The sequence below is a fragment of the Kogia breviceps genome, chromosome 6 (genome assembly GCF_026419965.1).
Source record: "Kogia breviceps isolate mKogBre1 chromosome 6, mKogBre1 haplotype 1, whole genome shotgun sequence".
NCBI lineage: Eukaryota > Metazoa > Chordata > Mammalia > Artiodactyla > Physeteridae > Kogia > Kogia breviceps.
Genome location: NC_081315.1, coordinates 122,414,938 through 122,441,426, shown reverse-complemented (window position 1 = coordinate 122,441,426; position 26,489 = coordinate 122,414,938). Strand labels below are relative to the sequence as shown.

Genomic DNA, 26,489 nt, shown 5'->3' with positions numbered 1-26,489 from the left:
AATCTGCTTTTACATCTTGAATTGAGGTGGTACAACCAAAACCAGAGGAACAATGTGTTTATGGAAGTTCACTTTAAGGACAAGGATTTTAACTTTAAGTAACTAGAGAACTCCTAGACGGAAGATAGACTTGATGCATGCACGGGTTTCCAGGATTCATAACAAACCTGTATAGACAGTTGCCTCCATCACTTGGTTTTGGAAACAGAAGCTCAAATATCATTTTAAAAATTATTTTAAATTTGTTTCTCTGTCAAAAGGGATGTAAAGTACACATAAATTATCCAACAAAAACAGATCTAAAAGTCAGCAGAATAGGTGTCCACTGGAAGGCATCATCATAATAACTTGAAATTAATGCTGAGACAGAGCTACTTTCTATGTCTCATTATTCCTGTCAGCCACCACCACATCTAAAACTAGTCTTCTTTAAAACAGAAACAATAACTTTAAGGTTAGAGGGCAAAGAAACACCTAATAAGTCTGCAGCCTATCCTTTTCTTATCAGATAAGGAAAAATATGAAGAAATGCATTACTAATTCAGGTTATTGTCAAAATAAATGAGTCCTAAACCTTTCACATTGGGTCCAATTTAGCAGTGGACCCGGATGAAATTCCTATATCCAAAACACCTCTAGATTCTTAGCATGGAAATAAGAGTAATGAGCAAAAAGATTTTTTAAAATCTCAACTAAAGTTTTTAAACAATGTAGATGCTTTGTAATTTGAGTCTCATTTCTTCATTTGAGATTCCAAGCACTTACTGTATATAGCACAGCATGAAACTAAATTATAATTATATAACATAATTAAAATACTGTTTCATTTGAAACAGTAAATTCTTTGAAACATTAAATTCTGAAACTCCTTCCTTTGAAACATTAAATTCTGCAACTAAAGTGGCTATTTAAGTATAACATACGTAGCTCAGCTAAACTAGTCACAGTTCAGCTAACCATCAGTAAGTAGATGATGGCACACATAGGACAGTAGCCAGCGGTCCCATAGGAACTACGAAGAACAAGAGATTTGGAATCATAAGTTTCAGATTTCAGAGCCTGGTTGAGCCACACCACTTTTTAGATGAATTGTTAACCTCAGCTGTGAAATAAAAATAACAACAACACACAGAATTCTTCTGAACATTAAGTGAAATACTGTATGACAATAGTTTGAAAAATTTAAAACGCTCAACAGACATTATTCATAGTATAGCAGTATGGTATAATGTTTTCTCAACTTAAAAAAAAAAACTTTTGAAATAAGTCCTCATTTGTAAAATTCTCTTCTTTTCCAAATCTTAATTTCCCCCTCTGCATATCTGGAAAAAGCCAAAGCAAGGAGACTGTGAAAGGGAAAACTGAGAGCCAATTTTATTGTCTCTCATAACTGGATATTTTGGGCTTTGTAGTTAATATATATATTATTTATTGGATAACTTCCAAGTGCACACAACTGACCACCTTTGATTTCATTTAAACACATTTAGACAAAACCATAAAATGGTGTTTAAATAAATTATTATACAGTAATTTCTTTATGATCAACAACTATACAGAATTTTATTCTCCTTAAAGACAAGGGATGTTTACTGTATTGTCTCCTTCCCACATCATTTTACTCTAGTCCATATCACAGTGCTACATACAAAAAGACGGTCAATAAAAACTGATCTGCCTTTTTGTTTTGAGTCATTTACCAAATAAATTTTATTTCAAGCATTATCCATAAAAGAAAAAAATGATAAGTGGGACTTCAGTAAAATTCAAAACTTCTGCTCTGCAAAAGACATTGTTAAGAGAATGGAAAGACAAGCCAGAGAAAATATTTGTAAAACACATATCTGCTAAAGGACTTGCATCCAAATATATAAAGAACTCTAAAAACTCAATAATAAGAAAGCAGACAACCCACATGAAAAGTGGGCAAAAGAACTGAACAGATACCTCACCAGAGAAGATAAACAGATGGCAAATAGTATATGAAAAGATGCTCAACAGCATATGCCATTAGGGAACTGCAAATTAAAACAATGAGTTACCACTACCACACCTATCAGAATGGCCAAAGCCAAAGTACTGACATCACCAAATGCTGGGGAGGATGTAGAGCGGCAGGAACTTTCATTCATTGCAAAATGAATGCAAAATGGTGCAGTCACTTTGGAAGACAGTTTGGCAGTTCCTTACAAGACTAAATGTACTCTTACCTTACCGTCCAGCAATTGCACTCCTTGGTATTTACTCAAATGAGTTGAAACTTATGTCCACACAAAAACCTGCACCTGAATGTTTATAGCAACTTTATTCATAATTGCCCAAACTTGGAAGTAACCAGGATGTCCTTCAAGAGGTCAATGGATAAACAAAATATGTCTATGCAGACAGCAGAATCCAGCAATAAAAGCACGTGAGCTATGAAGCCACATAAAGACGTGGAGGAGTCTTAAACGCACATTGCAAAGTGAGAGAAGCCAATCTGAAAAAGCTACATGCTGTATAATTGTATAATTTAATTGTATAATCATTCAATTAAATGATATCCTAGAAAGGGCAAAACTAGGGAGTTAGTGAAAAGATCAGTGGTTGCCAGGAGGAGAGGGAAGGGATGAATAAGTGAAGTGCAGGGGATTTATAGGGAAGTGAAACTTTTCTACACGGAATTGTAATGGTGGATACATGAAATTCTACGTTTGTCGAAACCCATAGAATTTACAACACAAAGAAGGAACCCTGATGTAAACTATAGACTTTAATTAATAATAACGTTAATTCATCAGTGGTAACAAATGGGGAATCTGGGAGGGGATACGGGGAAGAGGGAGGATATGGGAACTCTGTACTTTTGCTTATTTTTTCTGTAAACCTAGAACTGCTCTTAAAAAAAAGTGTGAATCTCATAACCAAGAGGAGCCTAAGGAGACACATACTTAAATGTAATGTATCCTGAAGCAGAAACAGGATATTAAGGAAAACCTGAGAAAAATATGAATAAAGTGTAGACTTAGTTAATAATAATATATCAGTATTAGCTCTTTAATAGTGATAAATGTACCACACTAACATAAGATGCCGTGGGTGTTGGTATATAGGAACTGTCTGTACTATCATTGCAGTTTTTCTGTAAATCTAAAAAATTCTACAATAAAAAGTTTATTGAAGTAAAATATTTATGGTTCATATACTCGAATCCAGGAACAATGCTGAGAAACATAAAAAGGTATGTACTAGATTTCATGTATAAATATAAAGTTCCTGAAGACATATGTTTAAATTAAAAATATATTATCGTTAAACATTTAGATATTAATTAGAAAGCAATGTACAAGATTAAAATCACCCATGTGTGCACTGTCAGAGCAAAATGAAAGTGTTTTGGGCTTTAATCTAACCACACTATTTAAGTGCAAAGGTTTCATGTAATTGTTATGCTCGAATCTCTTGGTTTCATTCATATTAAAATGTACATAAGTAGCAAGTTGTTCATACTCTCTGTTATGACAAGACTATATATTATTTAAATTCACCTTCCCCTGTGGTTAGAGATATGCATTGCCTGCACATGCAAATAAGAACTGACATTCCCAGGAATTTCACAGTTTAGCAGCTAAGTTTCCTCTGACTATACATATTCTTATATCTCATGCTAGGTCCACATATCTTATACATTATTAAAAATAGTTCCCCAAATATTGACTTGCTTTTGCTTCACATTCTGTGATAAAATATTTGAGATTTGTTTTTCTGGGCTCAATTAATATAGCATGTTTTCTCTCAACCCCATAACTCATTTCTCATGCAAAAGACAAATCATGCTCCTGCAGCCCTATCGATCCAGGCGGCCCTTTTGGTTAGCAAGAGTAAATCCTCTTTAATTACTTTGGCTGACTTTCATTTTTTACAGTCTTAGGCACATTAGCTATCATACTGTAGGGTTCTCATTTGTCTTAAATTTAGATGCACCTTGGTCTCTGGAGATTGATTGTCTATATTCTTGAGAAACCACCACCTGCCCCGGTCTATACTAACTCTGCTTAGCTTAGAAATCTGAAAGAGCTTTCTCTCAGCTTCTCCTAGGGTTTGATAACCTCTTCCCTTTCCTTCACCAGAGGTGTTTTGACCTTTAATTAAAAGGAAAATTTGTTGTCTTCCTTTCAGAAGACAGCAAATAATGAACTCATTAAAATGAGGTTAGTGTTCAGGCCTTAGAGCAATAAGAGTTGAAGTCTCATTAGCAGCTAACAATGCAGAACACAGCACATAAATACACCTAATATTGGCACAGCAAAATGCCTCGGTGCATTAAATTTGAGGAGAATCAAATGTTTACCGTCAATGATGTCTAGGGCATGAAGTTTTAGTGCACTTAATAAAAGAAAGCAAGTTGCTTCCTATTAGCCATGAAATGTTACCACAGAAATTGCCCCCAAAAGTGTATTATGTAAATGTGGGATATGTTAGTAATTAACAAGGATATTATAGAAAAATATCTGTCATGATTAATAGATGCAGCAATTAGGAAGAATAAAGATGGCTCAAAAAATCTCTAAAAGTAATTCTGGAGATTAATGTAAAATAATGCGGAATGTGAGAGTAAGATTTTTTAAGAGGCTTTATCTCATTCATGGCCCAAGGTGAGAGATATTTGCAATGTCAAACTAAAGAGTCAGTTAATAAAATGAAACGTCCCTGTAGTTGATTAAATATATTCTAGGGAAGAGATTCCTTAAGAACTTATTTAAAAGAATTAACTACACTTCATTTATAGAAGTAAGAAGACTTTTGTTTCAACAAATTCTAACACTTAGCTAAGTTTTTTTAATAATGCTAAATGAGCCATAATTAGTAAATTAAGTTTTATTGAGTTTTATTTCAACAGTTCAGAGAATGGAATGAAAGTGTAAATCCTATTTAATATCTGATGTCTATACCACAATATCTACATAAAATGATAGGTACTGATATGCTTTTCATTTTACATTGTTTCAGATACCTTAAATAAGGTTTGTTAAATATGTCTCAATGTATTTCCTCTGCATTTACCCTGTAGCTAATATTCTTAAATAAAAAATCATTAGAGCAGTAGTTTTACTTGATAACTCATCCCAACATTTTTTTCCCCAAAATATTTGAAAAAGCTTGCTTTCCCTCCACACTTTTTGAGCTCTCATGAAAACACAGATGGAAAAAAAAATTGTTTGGCCAAAAAATTTAATGGATTAGGAACACCTGCTTTTTGTAGATGAAGCCAACACACTAAATGATACTCTGGGGATGCTGAAGAGATAACTTCACTCCCTGAGAATAGATGTGGCTGGTAACTTCCAAACAACTTTCATCTGGTACACAAAATACGGGAACAAATGCAGTAGTCATCGTGCACCCCATTCAGATCTCTCACAACCTGCGTTCAATTCATCATGGGATATTTAGAGTCCTCGATGTCTACAAGCTATATCCCAAATCTGACCACTTTCCTCCTACATTACCACCAACTTCAAGACATTCATTCCTCAAATAGGGTAGTTCTTTCTTCTAAATGTTTCCCGCTTCCATATATGTCCTCCTTGACCCAGGTAATTCTTCATACAATGACCAGATTTCAAGGTGTGATGAACATGATATCTCTGCCTGCTCAAAACTCCCTAATGGCTTCTTAGTACTGTCATCTTACTGCACCATATCTTTGTTTATTGTCTGTCTCATCCACTGGAATATAAACTCCTAAAGAAAGGACTTTGTTTTGTTCAAAGCTGAATCTCTACTACGTAGAACAGCTGGAATATTAGCTACTCAAATATTTCCTGCATGAGTAAATACAATAACATATTTCACTTATTTGAGAGTCCTTCTTAAAATTAAATTATAGCCAAATTCTGTATAAAAAATATACTGTGAAAGGTGGATAAAGTCAGTCATAGAATTCTAAAGGATACCTTTTACATAGAAAATATTTTGAATATTGCCTTCTTGTGTTGGAAAATGAGAACTGTACGGAAAATGTTACCATTAGTATATTTTTGTTTTTGTCAGTCTCCTTTATGAATATATCACTAGTTTCCCTTCATTCACCAGAAAGCAGAGTTGGTAGACTAGTAGGTGTTCATTAGATGATGTCAAGACTGTTTTGTTAAGAGCCTGAATCGTAATTAGGCTTTAAATAGAATTGAGCTTGAGGAGGCGATAATAATATCTCACAGGAGCTTTTTATTTTCAAAAGTCTTAAATTTTGTCAGAGGGAGGGAGAGACTTGCTGAAAGATAATTTGTCTACAGCACACAGGAAAAATCCACCTTAAAATATCTATACTATGAATGGTAATATACTTTGGTTATGTTCTATAACCAAATCTATATAGATAATGACACGTATATTTCATATTGATTTTTTTGAAAACTACAAATAAATGCATCTTTTCCTTACTGGCAGAATAATGAGAAGATTCTACTACATATGAACTTAAACAGAAAGAAGATTTAATGCCTCCAATATATATAATTTGGCGCATCATTTGATATTTAGCCTTTGGAAATGATTTTTGTGATATGCATTTAAAATATATGTATCTGAATGTGCATTTGAAAAATATTAAGCTATGTAGCATATGAAAAATGTTCTGAAGTTTATGGAATTGATCATGAAATTTTTAACTAACCCAGATTTATTCAAAATGATAAAATAACATGAAAATAAGACACAGAAATGTTTCTACACAGAGACTATTTACTTATTTACACAGAGACTATTTACTTATTTACATAATTTTTAAAGGGGCACAGTGTATTATCAAGACCTAGGAGACAGCTTCGAAGATACCAGTGGTTTGATAAATGCTTGTTGGAGTACAGTTCCTTATGGAGATAAAGTTTTTGGTATTTACTTAAAGTCTATTTGGTTACTACAGGTAGATGTGTTTATTTACAAATAAATTTTTCTCATTTCACCTGTTAAATAAACTAAATACTGAATTTATGCTATTACAATGACTAAATGAAAAATTCTAATGACATTGCAGTCTTAATTTTATTATCAGTAATAACCTTTTTTTGTTTGTTTTCTAAGCCATCAAGGGAATGTTCTTGATTTTTTTAATTTGACACTCCTATCCTTTTATCCAAATATGTCAATATTCTGAAGTAATGATCCTTTTTAAAAGTCTGAACAATTAAGTTATCATGTACCACCTTAATAGAGTACACCCTGATGATAAATTATAAATTTGCTAATAGATGCAGTCTGTTTATTCATCTATTAGCCCAATTATGTATTTAAAAATAGATATCCTTATTCAGAAAGAAGACAAATATATTCACTGTGGGACATAAAACACACACACACATATATAGATAGATAGATAGATAGATATTAGCATGTCACATATCCTACACGTGTTATGCAATTTTTCAATAGCCAATAAAGTCAATGATTTATCTTTGTTCAGATCACTTACAGCATATCAATCAGTTGAATCATTACTGCACACAGCTATTTTCACCATTATCAACTTGCTCTGCCCCAGTGGTAACTTCAGATTGATAAGATTGACTCTATTAATGTAGCAAGTAAAAGTAAGGCAAAGCTTTGGTTCCTTTAAAATTAATAACAGAAAGATAGTAATAAAGTTAAAACATGATTTGTAATTTTCAAGTATAATCTTAAAGAAATAACTCTAGTGAAAGGAAAAGTTTGGCCACTGGAAAGATCATACGGATTTTAACCTGAAATTTATTTATACTTTGAGTAGAGAGAAATTGTGAGTGAAATCACAGAGAAGACAGGAAGAGACTATACCTCACTAAGAAAAAGTGGATAAAAACCTGCGGACATCCCTTGATACTCTCAGTAATGTATCCCTTGCTCCTGTGGGACAGGAATGATGGAAATTGACAAGAAAGTAAATTTTTTTCTTTTTAATCTTTAATGAAATGGCTGTAGAGATAAAACTGAAATTAAAATGCTGAATATCTACCATCCTCAGAACTCCCTTTCTGTGGTTCCAGGACATTTTTAGGAGAATTATTATAGAACTGACATATCTGCCAAAGCTATGGCAGGAATCTCTGAAGGCTGTCTCCAATATCCTAAAAATCTGTCACAGAGTTCAGGTGTTTCTAGGGTGCATCCATGAAAGAATGGGGAGTTGTATAAAACTGAGAATAGAGTGTACACCTTCTGTGCTCAAGAAATATTTTGGAATTGTTACAGCACAATATTTAATGAAAGAATGAGAGCTAATAAGCAAAAGAATGAAAGATGATGATAGATAATAAGCTGATACCTCGACATTTTGAAGAGATTCCTGACTGTATGTGAGCAGAGGGTATTTCTAGAGATGAAATTAGGGAGGTCAGTTACAACACCAGCCTACAACTACTGAATATCTGCGTAGTGCCAGGAACTGTTGTAAGAGGCCCTAGACTTGTACTGAGTGACCAGAGGATGGAGAATGAGACATGGAGATTGTGACCAGAGGCAGAGCATGATTCCTAAGGAAGGAAGGATGCCAGTACCTGACCTTGATTAAGGAGACAGCTGCTGGAGAGGCCTACATTTTTTAAGGCCTAGAAAATAAAATGAGAATTTTTTGTTTGGGGATCATGAAGTAAAACATAATTTAGGTAATGAAAACAATTTAGTAGTTTTTTTTAATAAGTTTTCAACAAGAATAAGATGCTCCAAGAAGTAACATCATGTTTATCAAAAGGGTAATTATTTTCTAAGTATATTTCCACAATTTCATAATAGTAAGAAACTGATTTTTATCTGAAGCTCTTGTGGGAGGACAAATCCTGGAATAATGGAAAAGTCCTCTTTTTCTACAGATCACATGCAGAGAGTTAATGTGATTACATAACTGAATACATATGCAGAACCACATTTCATGTAAAATTACAGCTATTATATTTTGCAATTTGCATTGGATACTAAATAGGAAACTGTATTTGATCAAGGATATCATGACCCCAGGAAATACCTCTACCTCCAAGGTATTAGCCATCCACTTAATGTTTTTTTCCTAAGTCTGTATCTTAAAATTAGGCAGGTAGGAGTGTGTGTTGCTGGCAAATAGTTTGGGGAAAAAGCTGAGAGAAATCAAGTACAAATTTTTTTCTACTAAAGAAGTTAGCATGTAAATGTGAATTGAGAACCTCCCAATAGGGATATACTACAGAGTGTTTCCCAAACATTTTGAACATGGAATTATTTTTTCTTGGAACTGTTAAACTTTACAGACCTAGTGACCCATGGATCACCATTTGGAAATCTGTAATCAGGAACTCTTGTTTCACTGGTTATCATCTCTTACATAATAAAATCATCCATGATGACTCATTATTATTATTATTTTTTGCGGTATGCGGGCCTCTCACTGTTGTGGCCTCTCCCGTTGAGGAGTACAGGCTCCGGACGCGCAGGCCCAGCAGCCATGGCTCGCGGGCTTAGTTGCTCCGCGGCATGTGGGATCCTCCCGGACCAGGGCATGAACCCGTGTCTCCTGCATCGGCAGGCAGCTTCTCAACCACTGCGCCACCCGGGAAGCCCACGATGACTCATTATTGAAAGCAGCCCAAGCTTCCACACTTCAGAAACCCCAAGCTAGCTCCAAAGGTGATTCTGTGTCTGCTTTGGTACTTCCACAGCAGGACAAAGCATTTCTATCAAGTAGGCTCTCCAACACAGAATTCAGGATTATGCAGGGTGACTCAGGTTATATTTTAAAGTTTCAACCTAACACAGAGAGAATTTGGGCCCAGTTCAGTGCAGATCCTTACTTAGAATCTCTGGAAATATTTTGAGTTAAAACAACTTTGCTCCCATCCTTAATTAATAAAGGTCTGACATTATTATGTTGTTGTGTATGTGTATGTTTCTCTCAGCTCTCTGATTCCTGCTGATTCCTGAAGCCATCTTTCAGTCACTGGGCTTACAATGACCAGTTTCATTCCACATCCCCGAAGAAGTCCTCATGTAAGATAGTTCTATCTCACTATTACGTTATCATTTACTTAAACATTTGGGCCTAGGGAAAATAAGACAGTTATTCTTGCCATTATTTTATAAAATCCTTTTAAGGAAATAATCATGCTTCATGAACCATGAATTCTAAAGTTACATTATGTTTATCTTTTTACAACTCAAAAATTCTTGCAGGCCATGATGGAGACTTGGGAGCAAAGCTTATAGAAAAAGTAAATTAAATAATACAATTGAAGACGAGACTTAGAAAAAGTAACTTATAAAGGAAAAAGCCAGTTGTTCAAGTAGTACTATCTGAAGGGTCATACGAGTTCATATTTGATTCAAATTTATTTATTTGATTCAAATTTCCAATCAATTAGGTAGAACATGAAAAACATGGAAACAGAGGTACAGAGAGAAGGGCATACTCACGGTTTGAGGTGACCTCTATGGGCTGAACTTGAGAATATGGCTGAAGAGACACTGGGGCTCTTAAGAACTGGGCAGTAATTCACCACCTTTATGGAATTTTTCTGATCCCAGGGAGAGAGCCAGAGTGCTAATCAGAAAGCAGAAGCAGAAATTCATCTCACGTGCTTTCAGAATGGACTGAAGTCAGTGGCTTAGAATTCTGTGGACACAGAGATGCCAATGATATTCCCCCGTAACACAGTTTAAGGCACAAAACAAATCAATCCATAGCCACTGGGAAGGGAGTCAAAGACACATGGAGTGCTTTGCTGATACAATCAAAATTTACAACACTGTAAACGCACTTCAAGTTTAATGATTTATATAACCTTCATTGTGTTCTTTGATAATCACGCAGAAAATGCAGACTCTTCACATGCGTGACATGAATTAATATTATTTTACAAGGTCAAACTAATTTTCAATTTTTTTCTTCTCTTTGCCTGTATCTTTAATCAGTATCAATGTTTAACCTTCCGGTATCCAAAAAGCACTCCCTGTACTATGAGACCACTCCTCTTGCTAATATATACACTCCTTGTGCAGTTACCTCTAATCATGGGTACCAATGTTTGAAAACAATGACGATGTGAGACTTTAAACTCTGTTTTTCCTGTTAGCGGTGATGTAGAGGATGCAACGATATAGCCATCCTGCTGTGGGGAAGACATGTTTCGTGTAGCCATGGAGGTGTTGATTTTCCCTCAAAACCTATCTCAACTCTTCCCTCACTTCATCGAATGTCAGAAATCTGAAGCATTAATGAAATCACTCAGCTTTACTTCCCACGTCGGCCCATCAATAATGACACTATTTACTTCTTTCCGTTCCCAGTACCACCAGTAGAAGCCATGCCTTTATTTTCTCTTACTGGAACTACTGCAAAATCCTCCTAAATGATTTCCCCCATTTCTTACCAGTTTTCCTACAATTCCTTATCAGCAAGTAGCCAGAGAAATCAATTTAAAATGTAAATCATATCCTATGTGAGGTGAAGTAGAGGGTGGTGTATTAAAAAGGTGCCAGGTCCTTCCTGACATGGAACCCTGTTTTCACTGGCCCCCTTGCCTGGAGCACATGCTCTGGAGTCCCTGTTTTAGACATAGCTGGCCTCTCATCTCTCTCTCAACTAAACTGCCACTGTTTCAGAAAGACCTTCATACAACTCATTGCCTATCCTGTTAAAATGTAGGTACTCTGTGTTAGTTTCAATATTAGCATATACTATAATTATTTTTACATTAATAATAATTTCAATTAAATAATTATTTGATTGATTTGCCATGTGTATCATCTGCATGTCTAAAAAGAATGTAAGCTCCATGAAAACAACAAATATAGTGGTTTTGTCTGGCAGACACTTTCTATCTCCATAATCGTAGGTAGCTTATTTAGGCTCTCTGCGATTTATTTTCCCCACTTGTAAAATAGTGTTAATAAAGGGATCATGGAGAGATTTTTTTTAATAAATTTATTTATTTTATTTATTTATTTTTGGCTGTGTTGGGTCTTCGTTGCTGCACACGGGCTTTCTCTAATTGCAGCGAGCGGGAGCTACCCTTCGTTGTGGTGTGCAGGCTTCATTGCCGTGGCTTCTCTTGTTGCAGAGCATGGGCTCTAGGTGGCAGCATGCGGGCTCAGTAGTTGTGGCTCGTGGGCTCTAGAGCACAGGCTCAGAAGTTGTGGTGCACGGACTTAGTTACTCCCCAGCATGTGGGATCTTCCCGGACCAGGGCTCAAACCTGTGTCCCCTGCGTTGGCAGGCGGATTCTCAACCACTGCTCCACCAGGGAAGCCCAAGGGATCATGGAGAGATTTAAAGAGATAATTCAAGTTGAGTGCTTCTCATAGTACTCATAGTACCTAGCAGTACCTAACACAATTATGTTAGATATTATTGTTACCATTCTCTACTGTGTCCTTAGTACCTAGAAGAATGCCTAAAACAAGAAGCAGGGGTTCAGTCAATACTGTTTGAATGGATAAATGAATGAATAATAGCACAAGGAGGTAGAGAGCCCAGAGAGTTCCAGATTCCTTGCTTCCTGGAGACTTAAGTGAGAGAAGATAGATAGCAGTGGAACATTTAGGTGGTGGGCAGAAAGCGAGAGGATAATTGCTCTGAAACACTATGGTGTTTTTCTACCTGGCAAGTTCTTCGAATTGAATGTGATTTCATCAGAAGGATCCCCCAAGCCCCAAACCTTTCTCCCCACAAAAGATATCAGAAGTACACATTCATTCTTCCTTAATTAACTCACCCATTCCACAATCATAGCTAAACTGTTCCATGTGAAATTCTTTAGAAGACTCAGCATGTTGGTATAATAAGCTTTTGTCAATTTATAAATTATATCAAACAATTTCCTCTTTGAGCAGTAAGATTTTATCAAAAAAAAAGGAAGAGAGTAGATTTCTGAAGGAATGGATATTTCTTCTAAGGGGAAAGAGATGAACAAGAAGGGAGGCAGAAACTATCAAAGGCAAACTTCAAAAGCTTCATACTTTCACCCTGGGTCAGCCCTATTCATTTTCATCTGTACATTGACAAATAGTCTCTGCACAAAAGTTCATGAAATTCCGAGTCTGTTTCAAACTGGGTGGCCACACAGATTTACTGTAGAGAGACCTGAGGTTAAAGTCAGACCAAATGTTAAGGCAAACATGCCTTAACATTTTGGCCCTCTTGTTGTGTTATCTGGGTGGGCCATTTAAACTTTCCATGAAGCAATGTTTTTTCACCTGGAAAATAAGTATAGATGTAACCTTTTCTGATTCCCTCATCAAGATATTGTAAGTAAGATGAAAAGATAAGTAAGATCTTGTTAATAAGATAACATTTTTATTGAGTTATTGAATGTAATAAAAAACCTTTCCAAGGCAGACAAACAAAAACTATCACCCTTTGGTATTTGATTTGAAATTCTGAAAACATAAGCCTATACCAAAGTATGTATACAGTCATGACTTATTAATTACGTACACGTAGAGAAAGTGTTAACCTGATGATAAACAATCTGAATATCAGAATGGCTTAAGACATCTGCAATATACCTTGAAATTAAATATGAATAGTGTACTAACAGTATTTCCTGAAGTTCTTTGATGGCTATAATCTCCAGTTTGAAACTATAAGAATCACTGTTAAAAACACAGATTCCTAGGCTCCATCCTATACTGTAACTCAGAATACCCAGAAAATGGGCCTGGGGAAAGCATCCTGGTGATTCATTTCATTTCTTATGAGTAACCTGGAAACAATTGCCAACTGGGGTCTATAATGAAATACACATACTTGGGCCCAATCATAGACAGATTAAATAAATAACTCTTCAAGTGGGTCCCCAGAACTGACAATTTTAGAAGCCTCCTCTAGAAAATTTTATGTCTGGTAAAGTTTGAAAACCACTGTTCTCTTTAACATTTTGCAGTAGGGCAGAGTTGGACTTGCTTTATTAAATACTGAAGAACTTATTATAAGAACATTAAGTGAATGCAAGTAATGTTTGTTAAAATAGTGACTTTTTGCTTCTGCTTAAATGTTATATATTTATTCTCTTTGATACCCAATCAAATAACTTAGTGAGCCTTTCATAAATAATGCAAGGGAAAACTTCAAAGCCGTTTATATATATTTTTATGACATAAACTATTAAAGAAAATAACTAAGGTTTATTATCCAAACACTGTATATATTTTATTTTATATATATTTTCAAAAGTCAGTCAAATTTCCCCACAAAATATTCAGATAAAAATAGTATATATACAGCTGTATACTATTTCCTATGCTTTACTATTTGATTTTTATCTCAAATTGAGACATTATTTCTAGTCCATTAACAAATTTTTCCAAAAGAAGGTTTTTTTGGTTTTATTATATTTTATTTATTCATAATTTTATATTTGTATTTTTCCTGTCTGATATTTCCTCTGGCATTTTACATTTTTCCTGTATTTCAATCCTTTATTTTTTCTATATTTCTTCATTAATTTTTATGGTTTAACATGTTTTTCTTTTACATTTATTTCTGAGTTTTATTTTTAAAAATTATATCCATTTTATACATATTTATTTGTGTCTCTCTTTTTCTTATCATTGAAAGACATGGAACCTTTCTTTCCTTGAATTTTGAAACTCAAAGAACATTCAGTTACAATGAAGTAGGAAAGCTTGAATCTTTTAGAATTTACTTTTTTTGTCCATTTGTTTTGTTTTTACTTACAGAAATTGTCATTTTACTCCCACATTAATCAAGATTACATGTTGGGAGGCTGTGACTAGACAACTCTACTTCTCTTAACAATGGAAAGGTCTGTCAAATTCTTCATATAGCTAATTAGCGCCAGTGGAAGAAAATCCATATGCCCTCACCTCTGTGAGTTTGTCTTACTAGGCGACTTACAATAGAAGATTATAAAACACCCATATTATGAATGTGCTCATGAAATGCAAGATCCTATCCATATCATTTAATGGTATGGTCCATGAGCCATTTTTATCATTTTACCATCAGAAAAATGTTAGTAATAAAAATAAATGAAACTAATTCAGTTGACAGCTGTGCATTAATATATGCTCCTATCACATTTTAAATGCCTTCCACATATACGAAGCTATATTTAGCAACATGGCATGTGTAAAAATGAGTAAAGTTTGATCAACCTTCAGATACTTTTAGACTAAAAGGAGAAATAACATACAAAGTTACATAGTAAAGTGGAAAATGATTCAAGTCTTAAGAAAAACAATTTAGGAACTTACTTTGGGAGAGGAGAAAAGGAAAAGCTTTAAGGCATCAGGGAAGGCTTCATACAAAAAGGTGGCATTTGGGCAGATCTTTAAAAATGGGTTGGGACTGGAAAATGTGATTGGGAACAGCTGGACACTTTCCCCCCCCAAAAAAAAAAAACAGAGAAAAACATGGAGAAATGTAGGAGGTGGGGAATAGTGCAGACGACAGGGTGATTTGGAGAAATACCAATGCAGGTAGGTTAACATGGAAATCTGAAAGCACCATTTATACCTAATTGGTGGGAAGAGAATGACATATTAAGTGATGATTAACAACATTTTTCAAGCTCTTACTATGTACCAGGCAGTTAGCTAAGCACCTTGTATGCCTTATACAATGTAACCTTCACAATAATAGTGTGAAACAAGTGTTAAGCATGATCCCATTTCACATATAAGGGAAAAGATGTGAGAAGTGAAATGACCGACCAAGCTGAGTCATTAAGTGAATGGCTTGCCTGACCTCAAGGTAAAGTGCCTTTACTGCTTCTAGGGTGTTAGCATGACTGCAGAGTGTAAAATAGAATAGAGGGATGTGGGAATACAGTGTATTCCCACTGTATTGCAGTCTACAGTGTTTTAAAGCCCAAGAAAAAGATATGAAGGCCTGCCTAAAGTGGTAGCAAGCTGATTGGGAAAAAATAGATCATTTGATCTTTTTAAGGCCCCTTAGAAAGCATCAAGTGTAGGCCCACTTCCCCAGTCTAAATTAAATCCCTTATTGCATCTATCACAACATGCTCTAGATTTGTTTTGTAGCACTTATTATGATTTGTAATTACACATCTGTGGGACCCTCTATTTAATATCTCTCTCCCTCTCAGTAAAGCCCAAGGTTACAGAGACTATGCTAGCCAAACCCAACACTGTATCCACCTACAAGAAATATTTACTGAATTTAAGAATGGATGGTGGATAAATAAATGTGGAATAAATAATGACTTCAAGACCCCAGAGGTAGAAAATTGAGTGGATGTGGTTGGAGTGGTGAGGAGAACAGGGAAAGGAAGAATTAAAAATATATATATGTATATTTCAATATATGAAAGCTCAGGGATTGTGCACTGAACATAACAAGAGTGCCAGAAAAAGGAACTGTGTAAAAAAAAAGGATGCATGATGGTTTTATTTTTTTAATTTTAAAGCTATATTCTACAGTCTTTACCAATAAGCTCAACTAGTTCAATAAATTTATTTATTTTTAACTCTACTCTCTTTTTGGTATCTAGTTTGCTTTTTTATGAGAACTTTTTTGAATATTTTATATAACTGAGTCAAACTAGTAGGTCTATTTTTTCCTCTTTCTATTTAATTGATAATATTTAAATAAGTTAGCCAGGATTACATGCAGTATAACTGTAATCTTGGATAACCAGAAACTATATAGCTTATCAACCTTTTAATTATTTGGTCATTTCTTTCTTTCTTTCTTTCTTTTTTTTCTTTACAAATTGCAGGAGAGCCCTCTTAACTCTGGGGAAATAAAAAGTTAGGTTCACAAATTTTTGAAGCAAATCCTTAGCCACCATAAATTATGCTCAGAAGAAATTGTCTAAACATTTGGTTTTTTATTTACCTTAAAAGATGGATAGTAGTAACAAAAATCAGTCTTAATCATATCTCTAATTTGAAATGAGTTTCTCATTTCCATCAGAACAAAATCTCCTTTTAAAAATCCAGGGCTTCCCTGGTGGCGCAGTGGTTGAGAGTCCGCCTGCCGATGCAGGGGACGCGGGTTCGTGCCCCGGTCCGGGAAGATCCCACATGCTGCGGAGCGGCTGGGCCCGTGAGCCATGGCCGCTGAGCCTGCGCGTCCGGAGCCTGTGCTCCGCAGCGGGAGAGGCCACAACAGTGAGAGGCCCACGTACCACAAAACAAACAAACAAAAATTCCATTAAAAAAATGAAAAAGCATTCTAAATCAATAAGCAAACTAAAAAGCCCAAGGATAAGAGAGTTCTGAATTAAACTACATATGTCGACATAGGAACAATAGCAGTGGAAGGGTTGGCAGAAAATTTAGAGGACTAAGTCTTACTCAAAGATTATTATCAGTATGTTCTTATCCTGTCTACAAACAAGAAATTAACATAGAATAATTCCAAAAGGAGAAATTAGGAAAATTTCTGCAATGTTTAGAGAATATTTCTTTATGGAATTACCAATTTCCTACCTGTCCTTTCCTTGTTCATTTGTGATTATCCCATAAAGTATAAAAATTGCTGTTTAGTTTGTAAAGTAAAAATCCAAGCTTTCAACTCAATAATTATGCCCTAAAAATGATAGGAGGTTGCACAGTTAAGTAAAATACTTAGTTGCTACTCAAACAAAAGTTAACTTCTTATCCTTTACCAACAAATACAGGACCTGTCTGCATCCAATAATTCTGAAAAATTTTCCCCAAGGAAAAGTGTGATAATCTGAAATTCAAGAAATGTCTCACACAGAAATGAAAAATGATTTCAGTGCTGTGTGGTTAGAGAATTGCCTCTCAGCCGCTTATAATATGCTTAGGACTTAACTGCTTCATAATTCATAACCTTCAATAAAAATAATAATAGTGATTATAATACCTAAAATATGAATAGCACATACCAGTAGCCATCAAAAAGCAACAAAGCCCACATTTTGTTTCACTCATGCATACACTTTTGAAAAAGAGGCATCCCAAATCTTCATATTTATTTTTCTAAAATCATGTTAATTTCTTATTTATTTCAGGCATTACTAGAGACTCAAAATTTACTGCGCACTCAGGTTGCAAATTTTACCTTCAACCTTGGATTTTCAGGGAAGTTTTACCACACAGGTAAGAAGGAGCTTTGTGTTCTCAGGCAGCTACATATAAATAGGAGAGAGGATTTTTAATGTTTCATAAGTAGGAGAAATAGAATATCCAGGCTGATTATGGGAAAAACTTGGGTGCGTTATGAGTAGCCAAATCCAAAATCAATGAACTTGTTTACTTTTTCAAATACTGTTAAGAATCAAGGGCAAAAGAGGAAGGGAACTGACTTTGTCAACTCAGTAAAAGAAACTATAACCATTGTTCTAAGTGTGTCTGTGCATCTTGCGTCAGCGTAGCCTAAGTAGGAAGCATAGTGATGACGATGATGATGATGACAATGACATAATAATGATAATAATAATAATGGACAGTGTTTTTAAACTGTAGGACAATCCAGGTGACATTTTTGTATGTATTATTTTCCTTTTGAAAACATCTAGTGATAAGAGAAGAATTTTATAGCCTCAAAGAAATTTAATCGATTTTGATTCATCTTGCTTAATTTACCTTCCCTTGCAGGATTTTCCTTAAAAATATTACAGTGATTGGGCCCAACATGCATTAATACCATCACAATCACGTTTATATTTCTTTCCATGTCTATCTAGTCACAGTTGCACTTCTGTTCAGTCTCAGCCTCTCAACAGATTCTCAAAATGTGAACGGTGTTCGTGCACTACTCTATGTTCTGATATTTCTCACCTCTTTACCCATCTTTACCTCCAGAATTTGACTCTTATTTTCTGAATAGCAACATTACAATGTCAGGCACTAGTATAGAGAAAACTATGTGCGTAAAAGTGATTGTCGGATAGTAATAACAAAAATGGCACAAAATGGTGTCTTACAGCCTGTATTAGGGTGATACCTACTATCTGCTTCTATTTCTGCATCTCTGGTGAAAGCTAAATGCTTCGTTTAGGACTCTTCATTGTTCTTACTTCACAGTACCTTAGTGAAAACATTTCATAGTATTCTCTATGAATGCATGCAGTTTAGTGACTCATCAAAAATATCCCATGCAGAGCTTCTCCAGTGGCGCAGTGGTTAGGAATCCGCCTGCCAATGCAGGGGACACGGGTTCGAGCCCTGCTCCGGGAGGATCCCACATGCTGCGAAGCAACTAAGCCCGTGAGCCACAACTGCTGAGCCCACGTGACACAACTGCTGAAGCCCACACACCTAGAGCCTGTGCTCTGCAACAAGAGAAGCCATCACTTGCTGCAACTAGAGAAAGCCCACACGCAGCAACAAAGACCCCATACAGCCAAATAAATTAATTCAAAAATAATAATAATATTAAAAATATATATATATATATATCCCATGCAAAGGTAGTCTTTTATTATCATATATGTAGTTCATTTACCCAAAGAGGCTTTTTAATGTTTACCCAAAGAAGCTCAGCATGATTTATTAGAATATTGAAGTAGCAATCTCTTATTGGCTTTTCTTTAATGCTTTTTTCCTCCTGTTCTGAAACATGTAAATCTGTTTAAAGTAATAGAAGGAAAAGTTGTATTTAGACCAGTTGATAAATCAAATCATTGCATATTTTAAGAGGACATTTTGCAGAGAAAGATTTGGGTCATCACATCTGCACAGGCAAAGCAATTCTAGCTTACAATTTTGAAAATAGACATGGTGTTGTAAATCCTTTTCAAAAGCCCCCTCAGGAAATGAGTTCAGACCTAAGAATCACCAACTATGAAGTTATAAAGCAGGTAGCTCTAAAGGCTGTATCTACTCATGCTGGGGAAAAAAATATGGGATTATTTGGAGTTCACACACAAACAGTACTGTTTTGTCTTAAATAGCTGTATAGGGTAAGTAAAGCCATTCTTTTGGCTGAAATATATCTGAATAACAGCCTCAGCTTTTATATACTTTTCATATTCAGACCTATTAAATCTGCCAGACATTTGCAGCATTAATGCTCATAGCAGGTTATAACACTTCCCATTTCTTTTTTATAATCCCGAACATGTACACGCTACACATCCACTAGGAAATGAACAACACACTAGTAAATATCACAGGGACGGTTGTTGGAGGAAGGTACCAAACAACAATAATAAAAAAAGGTATTATTATTATATCTCTTAAATGGACCTTATTGACTCTTTATGTTACTACTAACCTAATAAAAATACTGGAAGAAACACTATCCTGTTATGCTGTGGGATAACTCACTTTAGAGACTAAGCTATATATATATATATAAATTTGTGAGTCCTGGAAGTTTAATTACCTTCACATTAAATATGAAACTTTATTTGATTTGCTACTTTATGTGTAGAATCATTGGAATGCATCCATGACGTTTTTCAAGGGTGCAGTCGTATATATTAAGTACTTAATTTAGTCACTCGGGGATATCAAGGTTTCTTCCAGAGTGGAGTTAAACATTGATGATATTCACTACGGGGAGGGCATGCCTGTCCCCTTTCTAGTCACATTCCTATATGGAGGTTTAACTATTGAGAGCTTAACAAATCAGAAAAGTGTTTTCCTCACCTATGCACTTGATTGTGATGTGTAACCATGAGAAGATGGCCTTGTCATAATGAGTCTCAGATCTCTCCCGGGATGATCTGATTCCCCAATGCGTGAAGATGCTGATTGATGAGCCTCATTGTTTTGAAGACATTTAATCACATATGCCCACTGTAATAATGATAGATTCTGCCTTCTCAGACTGCTTCACTTATTTGTATTTTCCACGTATTCTTTCCTGTTCAATTTCTCTGTCCTTCACATGCTAAAACCAATCTCACCCAAAAAGGACATATCACTAAGCCTTCCCTAAAAGTCAGTCACTCACGGGTGCCAAATTGAAAGGGGAAGGACATACTGTTGATTAAAAGTAAAAAAATAAAAGCCTGGAGTTCAGAGTAAAATATTTTAGTCTGGAAATATTTAAAGCATGATTGGAATTGCACAATAAAAACTCAGTTGAAAAATGGGAGACATTACAGGATTAAGATGCCTTGTAGGGATGGAAGGCTACAAATATTTTTTGTAGACATGATTTCTGGTGGCAGTCATTGCCATTCTCTGTAACTAATAATGAATTGAATATGAATCAAACAATTACCTCATATAATATTTACAAATTGGATAAATACTAGTCTTTTCTATGAGGTCATTTTTATATAAAGAAAACAGATCTTTATATAAAACTATTAACTTTTAAATATGAAAGTAAAAAACAGTGTCACATTTATTCTCTTTTGTTTGCTTTTGCTTTTCTGTATAATGTATTGGCTCAAAGACTAGACATTGGAAATGGCCTGCTTTTGTTTAAATCTAGTCTCTTACACTTCGCTAGCTATGTGAACATAAACAGATCATTTTTCTGTACCTCAATTTTCACATCTCCAAAATGTGAATAATAATATCTCTCTTATCTAGGACAGTGCATAGCATGTCATGCTATTTAAGTGCCTATTATTATTATTACTTTTAAAAGTATTTTTAAGAATCAAATATTATTTTAAAATATTGAATTATTCCCCAGGCTTTATTTTCCAGCTTTGGAAATACAGATAGCTTGTAATCAATTTTCATCATCAAATGATTCTTTTCATTTAGTATACTATTTAAAATGAGTTTATTCTATACCCACTTATATGGGACTGTGCCAGGTACACTGTACAAAGAAAATTAGAAACCTCTTCTTACAATTGAGGAATTACTATATTTCATATATAATAGCAAATATAAGACAAACATTTGTACAAAATTGATAATGCAGACAATGGAATTGTATGTATCTGATTTTTTTTACATGTAAATACAAAAGAAGTTTATTTCATTTTTAAATTTCTTCAAAAGTTAGCATACAGTTTAAAACAAAAATGATAACGATATATTGTGAGATCTATAATACATGTAGAAGTTTTATAGTTTTAGCTTCTATTTCTAGTTTTCAGCACCTGTTCTAGGTCCTTTGCTTTATAGCACTATAAGTTTTTAAAATATCCATCAATTTCTTTTAAAAAGCTTCCTAAGATTTTGAATCTATAGATTTATTTTAGAATCTGAATCCATAGGTAATTCAGGGAAAATTGATCCAGCCACAAAATTGAGTCTTTTGATCCATGAACACTCATATCTCTCTATTTATTTAGGGCTTAAAAAATTTGTCTCAGAAATAGTAAGTGTAGAGGTCTTAGACATTTTTCTTAAATTTATGGGTATTTTACATTTTTTGATACTATTGTGAATGGCATTTTTGAGTTTTATTTTGTAATTGTTCACTGTCCTAGTATACAGAATAGCAAATGGTTTTTAAAATATTAATCTTGTAGTCTTCCTATATTCACCTATTAGTTAAAATAGTTTTCATTGTAGATTCTTTAGGATTTTCAACATGTACAATCATGTTATCTGCGAATAAAGTAAGTTTTACTTTTTCCTTTCACATCTGTAGGCCTTTTATTATCTTTTTATTGAGTTGGCAAGGATCTCCATTGCAACACTGAATGAAAGTGATGAGATCACACATCCTTGCCTTGTCCCCAGTATTAGGTAGAAAACATTTAGTTTGGCATTAAATATAACATTAGCTGTAGATTTTTTTTTTGTAGATGCCTTTTATTGGGTTGAGGAATTTCCATCTACTCCTAGTTTGCTGAGGAACTTTAAAAATATGTGTGCATGGTTACTGAATTTCTCCAGTACTTTTTCTGCATCTATCAAGATGGTTATAGAGTTTTTCTCCTTGATACGATATATTGCATTCATTTATGTATCTGACTTTAATGTCACAACTGTGCCTTATGGAAACTAACCTATAGCCCAAATCTTGCTAAAATTATTCTTATTTTGGCAGACTTAAAAACTTCTAGAAGCACGTTATTATCTCATAACACAGATCCTCCAAGAGTGGAAACAAAGAAATGCGTGCATAAATATTTTACTTCTGAATTAAAATACTTTTATCCTCTGGGAATCAGTAAAGCAAAATGACATAACATTTAAATGAGAACAAAAAGTACCATATTTTTAATTAACAATGATGTAGATTTGAATCTAGATCAGGTTAGAACTGCAAGGCTCAATTTGAACATAGACACCTTAATGTACTAGAACTTGTGCTAAATATAGTCATGTATGAACTGTAAATTATATTCTCAAGTGTAATTTAATCATAAGTTAGGTATAAAAAAATAAATGTATACAAGGAGTCAAAATTTTAATATTTTAATTTAGCTAGATTTGAAAATATTTGAAATTCTTTGGTCCCTCAGCATGACTTGATATCACATTTTTCATTAAGCAATTTCTAGTGTCATGAGCTAGGCTTATGTGACTTTGAATTATATGACCTGTATAAAATAAGTAAAAGGCTGATGGGGAATTAATCCAAGGAGGAAAAAAAAGAGGTTTTAAATATCAGTCTTAACCTTGTGGGGAGTACTTATAAATTAACACACTCTCTGGTATAAAAATCACCAAGATTTTAGGATCAGTTATACATCTGTTTATATCAATAGTCGGCAAAATTTTCTTTAAATTGAATAATTGACCTCTTTCTTGGTCAAGTAAGCATTATGTGCTTCCTGCCACTTCCAATAACAATCTGTGGAGTTTAAAGTGAATGGAAGCATTTCTCAAACATTCTATATTCAAAGTACAACAGAACTGTGGGAGAACGATCCATTCATTCATCTCATGTGACATAAAGTAGCTCTTTCTAATCTAGGCCTTAGTCTGCTAAATTATGACCATGAGAGACACTTGGTCTATGGCATAAACACTTCATACTTAAAATTCATCTGAGGAAGTGACAAACTTCTCTTCATTTGGATTTCAATATTTGAAATTCTCAATATTCTAACAAAAGCCAACAAATTGTAAGTCTATATTACTAACAGTTTTGGCTCAAGTTAACAAAAATTAAGAATTTTTGTCTGCTTATCTAATTCATAGAACTATATCATATTCAAAAGTCCTATTTCTTTACCCTTTATATATTTATATAGTAGCAACTGTTATAGCAGTAACAGTGCCAAAATACTAACTAAACTTGGTGGTCCTTATACTTTTTGAGAATTATGGGTTATGGAATATATACCAAGAATATTGCATATACATAAATACACACAGAAATTGACATGTACTTAAGCAGACATATGAAGGCTCTAAAATTCACTGACTATATATATTAAGACTGAATTAAATTATTCCCTTATTTACTCTCCTGGGGAAGTGGCATGATACAATGCATATTAAAGGGATCTGGTCTCTGACTTCAAGAATTTAATAATATAGGCAGGCAATATTTTTCATAATGTGTGAAAACATGTAAATTTAGAACACCACAGGTATAAACCAGTAGATAACTATTTTTAAGAAGAAAGTGATCCTAATATTTATGAATGCTAACTATCTGCAATTCACAATGTTAAGTGCTTTAATAAATTGATCTCCTTGACTCTTCACAAGAGCCTATGAGATAGATATTCATTTCCCCATTTTTAAACCAGGAAACCAAGACTCAAAGAAGTTAACTTATACAAGATCACATAGCCAAATATATGCTTTAACAAATATATGCTTTAACCATTTCATGGCACTACTTCATGATTCATGCAGTCTTTACTATAGGGCACTCAAATGAAATACTTAAAGAAGAGCCTTTTAAAAATTTTCCTTAATATTTATTTGAGTAAAGGATATAAAATCACCTATAAAACATACTCCAATTTTTTTTAAAAATCCAAATAAATATATCTCACACTGTAAGCCAGGATTTGTTACTTTACTTATTTAGTTAAGTATCTAGAAAGCACATAGGAATCAATTCTTATACTATTGATTCAGAATATTTTAAAATTGGACTGAATGTTGTAAAATTGTACAAAGACTATGAATTCATACAGTGAAAATGTTCTTGGATAGCCTGCAACATAGTGAATTTCCTTGGAACTAAGTTGCTGATGTTGTTTTTCCTTCCTTTCTCTAATTTTTTTTCACTTGTGGCATGACAAATACTTTTTTCTATGCATTGGGCATTGTTAGCAAATTTTCCTAATAGAGGATGAGAAATTAATATTAGTTTTAAATTCTCAAGTCAAGTTTCTATTGTGTTAATAGATTTATTGTTTACATTTTATAAAATATTTATACCAAAATGAGAAATGTTTGTTCATAGTGGTAAGTTTAAAATGTAAGGACACAAACGTATTTATACAGTAAGACCTCAACTTTTAAAAAAATAAGTAGAAAAGGATTTAACGAAAGATACCAAAACATTTCCACTGGGTTAGTTCCAGAAGATGTTGTTTTGTTTTGTTTTGTTTTTTGTTTCTGAGTTTTATGTATCACTTGTCTATCCTTCTCACATTTCTTCAGTAAGCACATATTGTTTTATAATCAGAAAAATATCAACAAACTTCATCAATTAAATTTGAAGACTTTTCATCTCAATGTTAGACTTATATGCAGAAATATTTTTAAGAGTAAAAAGAATAATCACCTTTGACTACTCTTCCCCTATATATGCAACAAAGGAGAGAATTAAGAGTTAATGAATTTAAAATAAAAATAAATTGACTAAAACTCGGTCTTTTTTTTTATTACCACCATATGCTAGCTATTCTAAACAACGTCAGTGATAAAATTCCCCTAAGTCCTAAATCTAAACAACTATCCGCACTTACCTCCGCAACCCTCATTGCCTCTGATATAATTTAGGGTATGGTCATTTCTCTTTTATTAGAACAACACAAAATCAGATTTATGTATCAGTAGCAAGAATAACAAAAATATGACAAGCATAACCTTTAGCTAATATGGAATTTTCACTTAAGCCACTTTATATGCTGTACAGGGACTGAAGAGGAGGATGAAGGAGATGACCTTTTACTTCGTTCTGTGGATGAGTTCTGGTGGTTTCCACATATGTGGAGCCACATGCAGCCTCATCTCTTCCACAATGAGTCATCTTTAGTGGAGCAGATGATTCTCAACAAGGAATTTGCACTGGTGAGCACATTTTATTGCAGAATTTTTCAAACTTTGAGTTGTGGTATATTATAAAATCAATTTATTGGATTTAATCCAATAGAAATATATAGAATGGAACAGAAGATACCAGAGTGCATCACAAGTATTAAGGGTACACATTGCTTTGTATTATTTTGTTTCAGGCATGTGTGTGTATATGTATTGGGTCGTGATGCGCTGTAAAATGTATTTCAGAAAAATTGGTCGTTGACAGAGAGTTACCATCTCCTGATTTATGGAAGGGTTATTCTATGAAGAGGGAAAATAGTGCTTTCTCCATTGTATTCCTAGTACATGATAATTGCCGTCTCAAAAAGTATTTGTTGCAAGGGTGAATAAATAGATAGATAAATTGAATCATTAGAACAATGACTCTAGATCAGTGCTTCTCAAACTTTAGCATGTAACTTTTTCACCTAGAAGACTTTTTAAGACACCGATGCTAGGCCCACTCCTGGAGT

General features: G+C 34.1%; 1 protein-coding gene across 1 annotated transcript in view; it reads left to right on the top strand.

Moving 5' to 3' along the window:
• LOC131758469 (bifunctional heparan sulfate N-deacetylase/N-sulfotransferase 4) overlaps window positions 1-26,489 on the top strand; it is a 256,696-nt gene that overhangs the window by 93,958 nt on the left and 136,249 nt on the right. Inside the window, exons 3-4 of the mRNA XM_059066616.2 lie at window positions 17,946-18,033; window positions 25,853-26,007. Coding sequence (XP_058922599.1) covers window positions 17,946-18,033; window positions 25,853-26,007 — 243 coding nt within the window. The remainder of the gene's footprint in view (window positions 1-17,945; window positions 18,034-25,852; window positions 26,008-26,489) is intronic.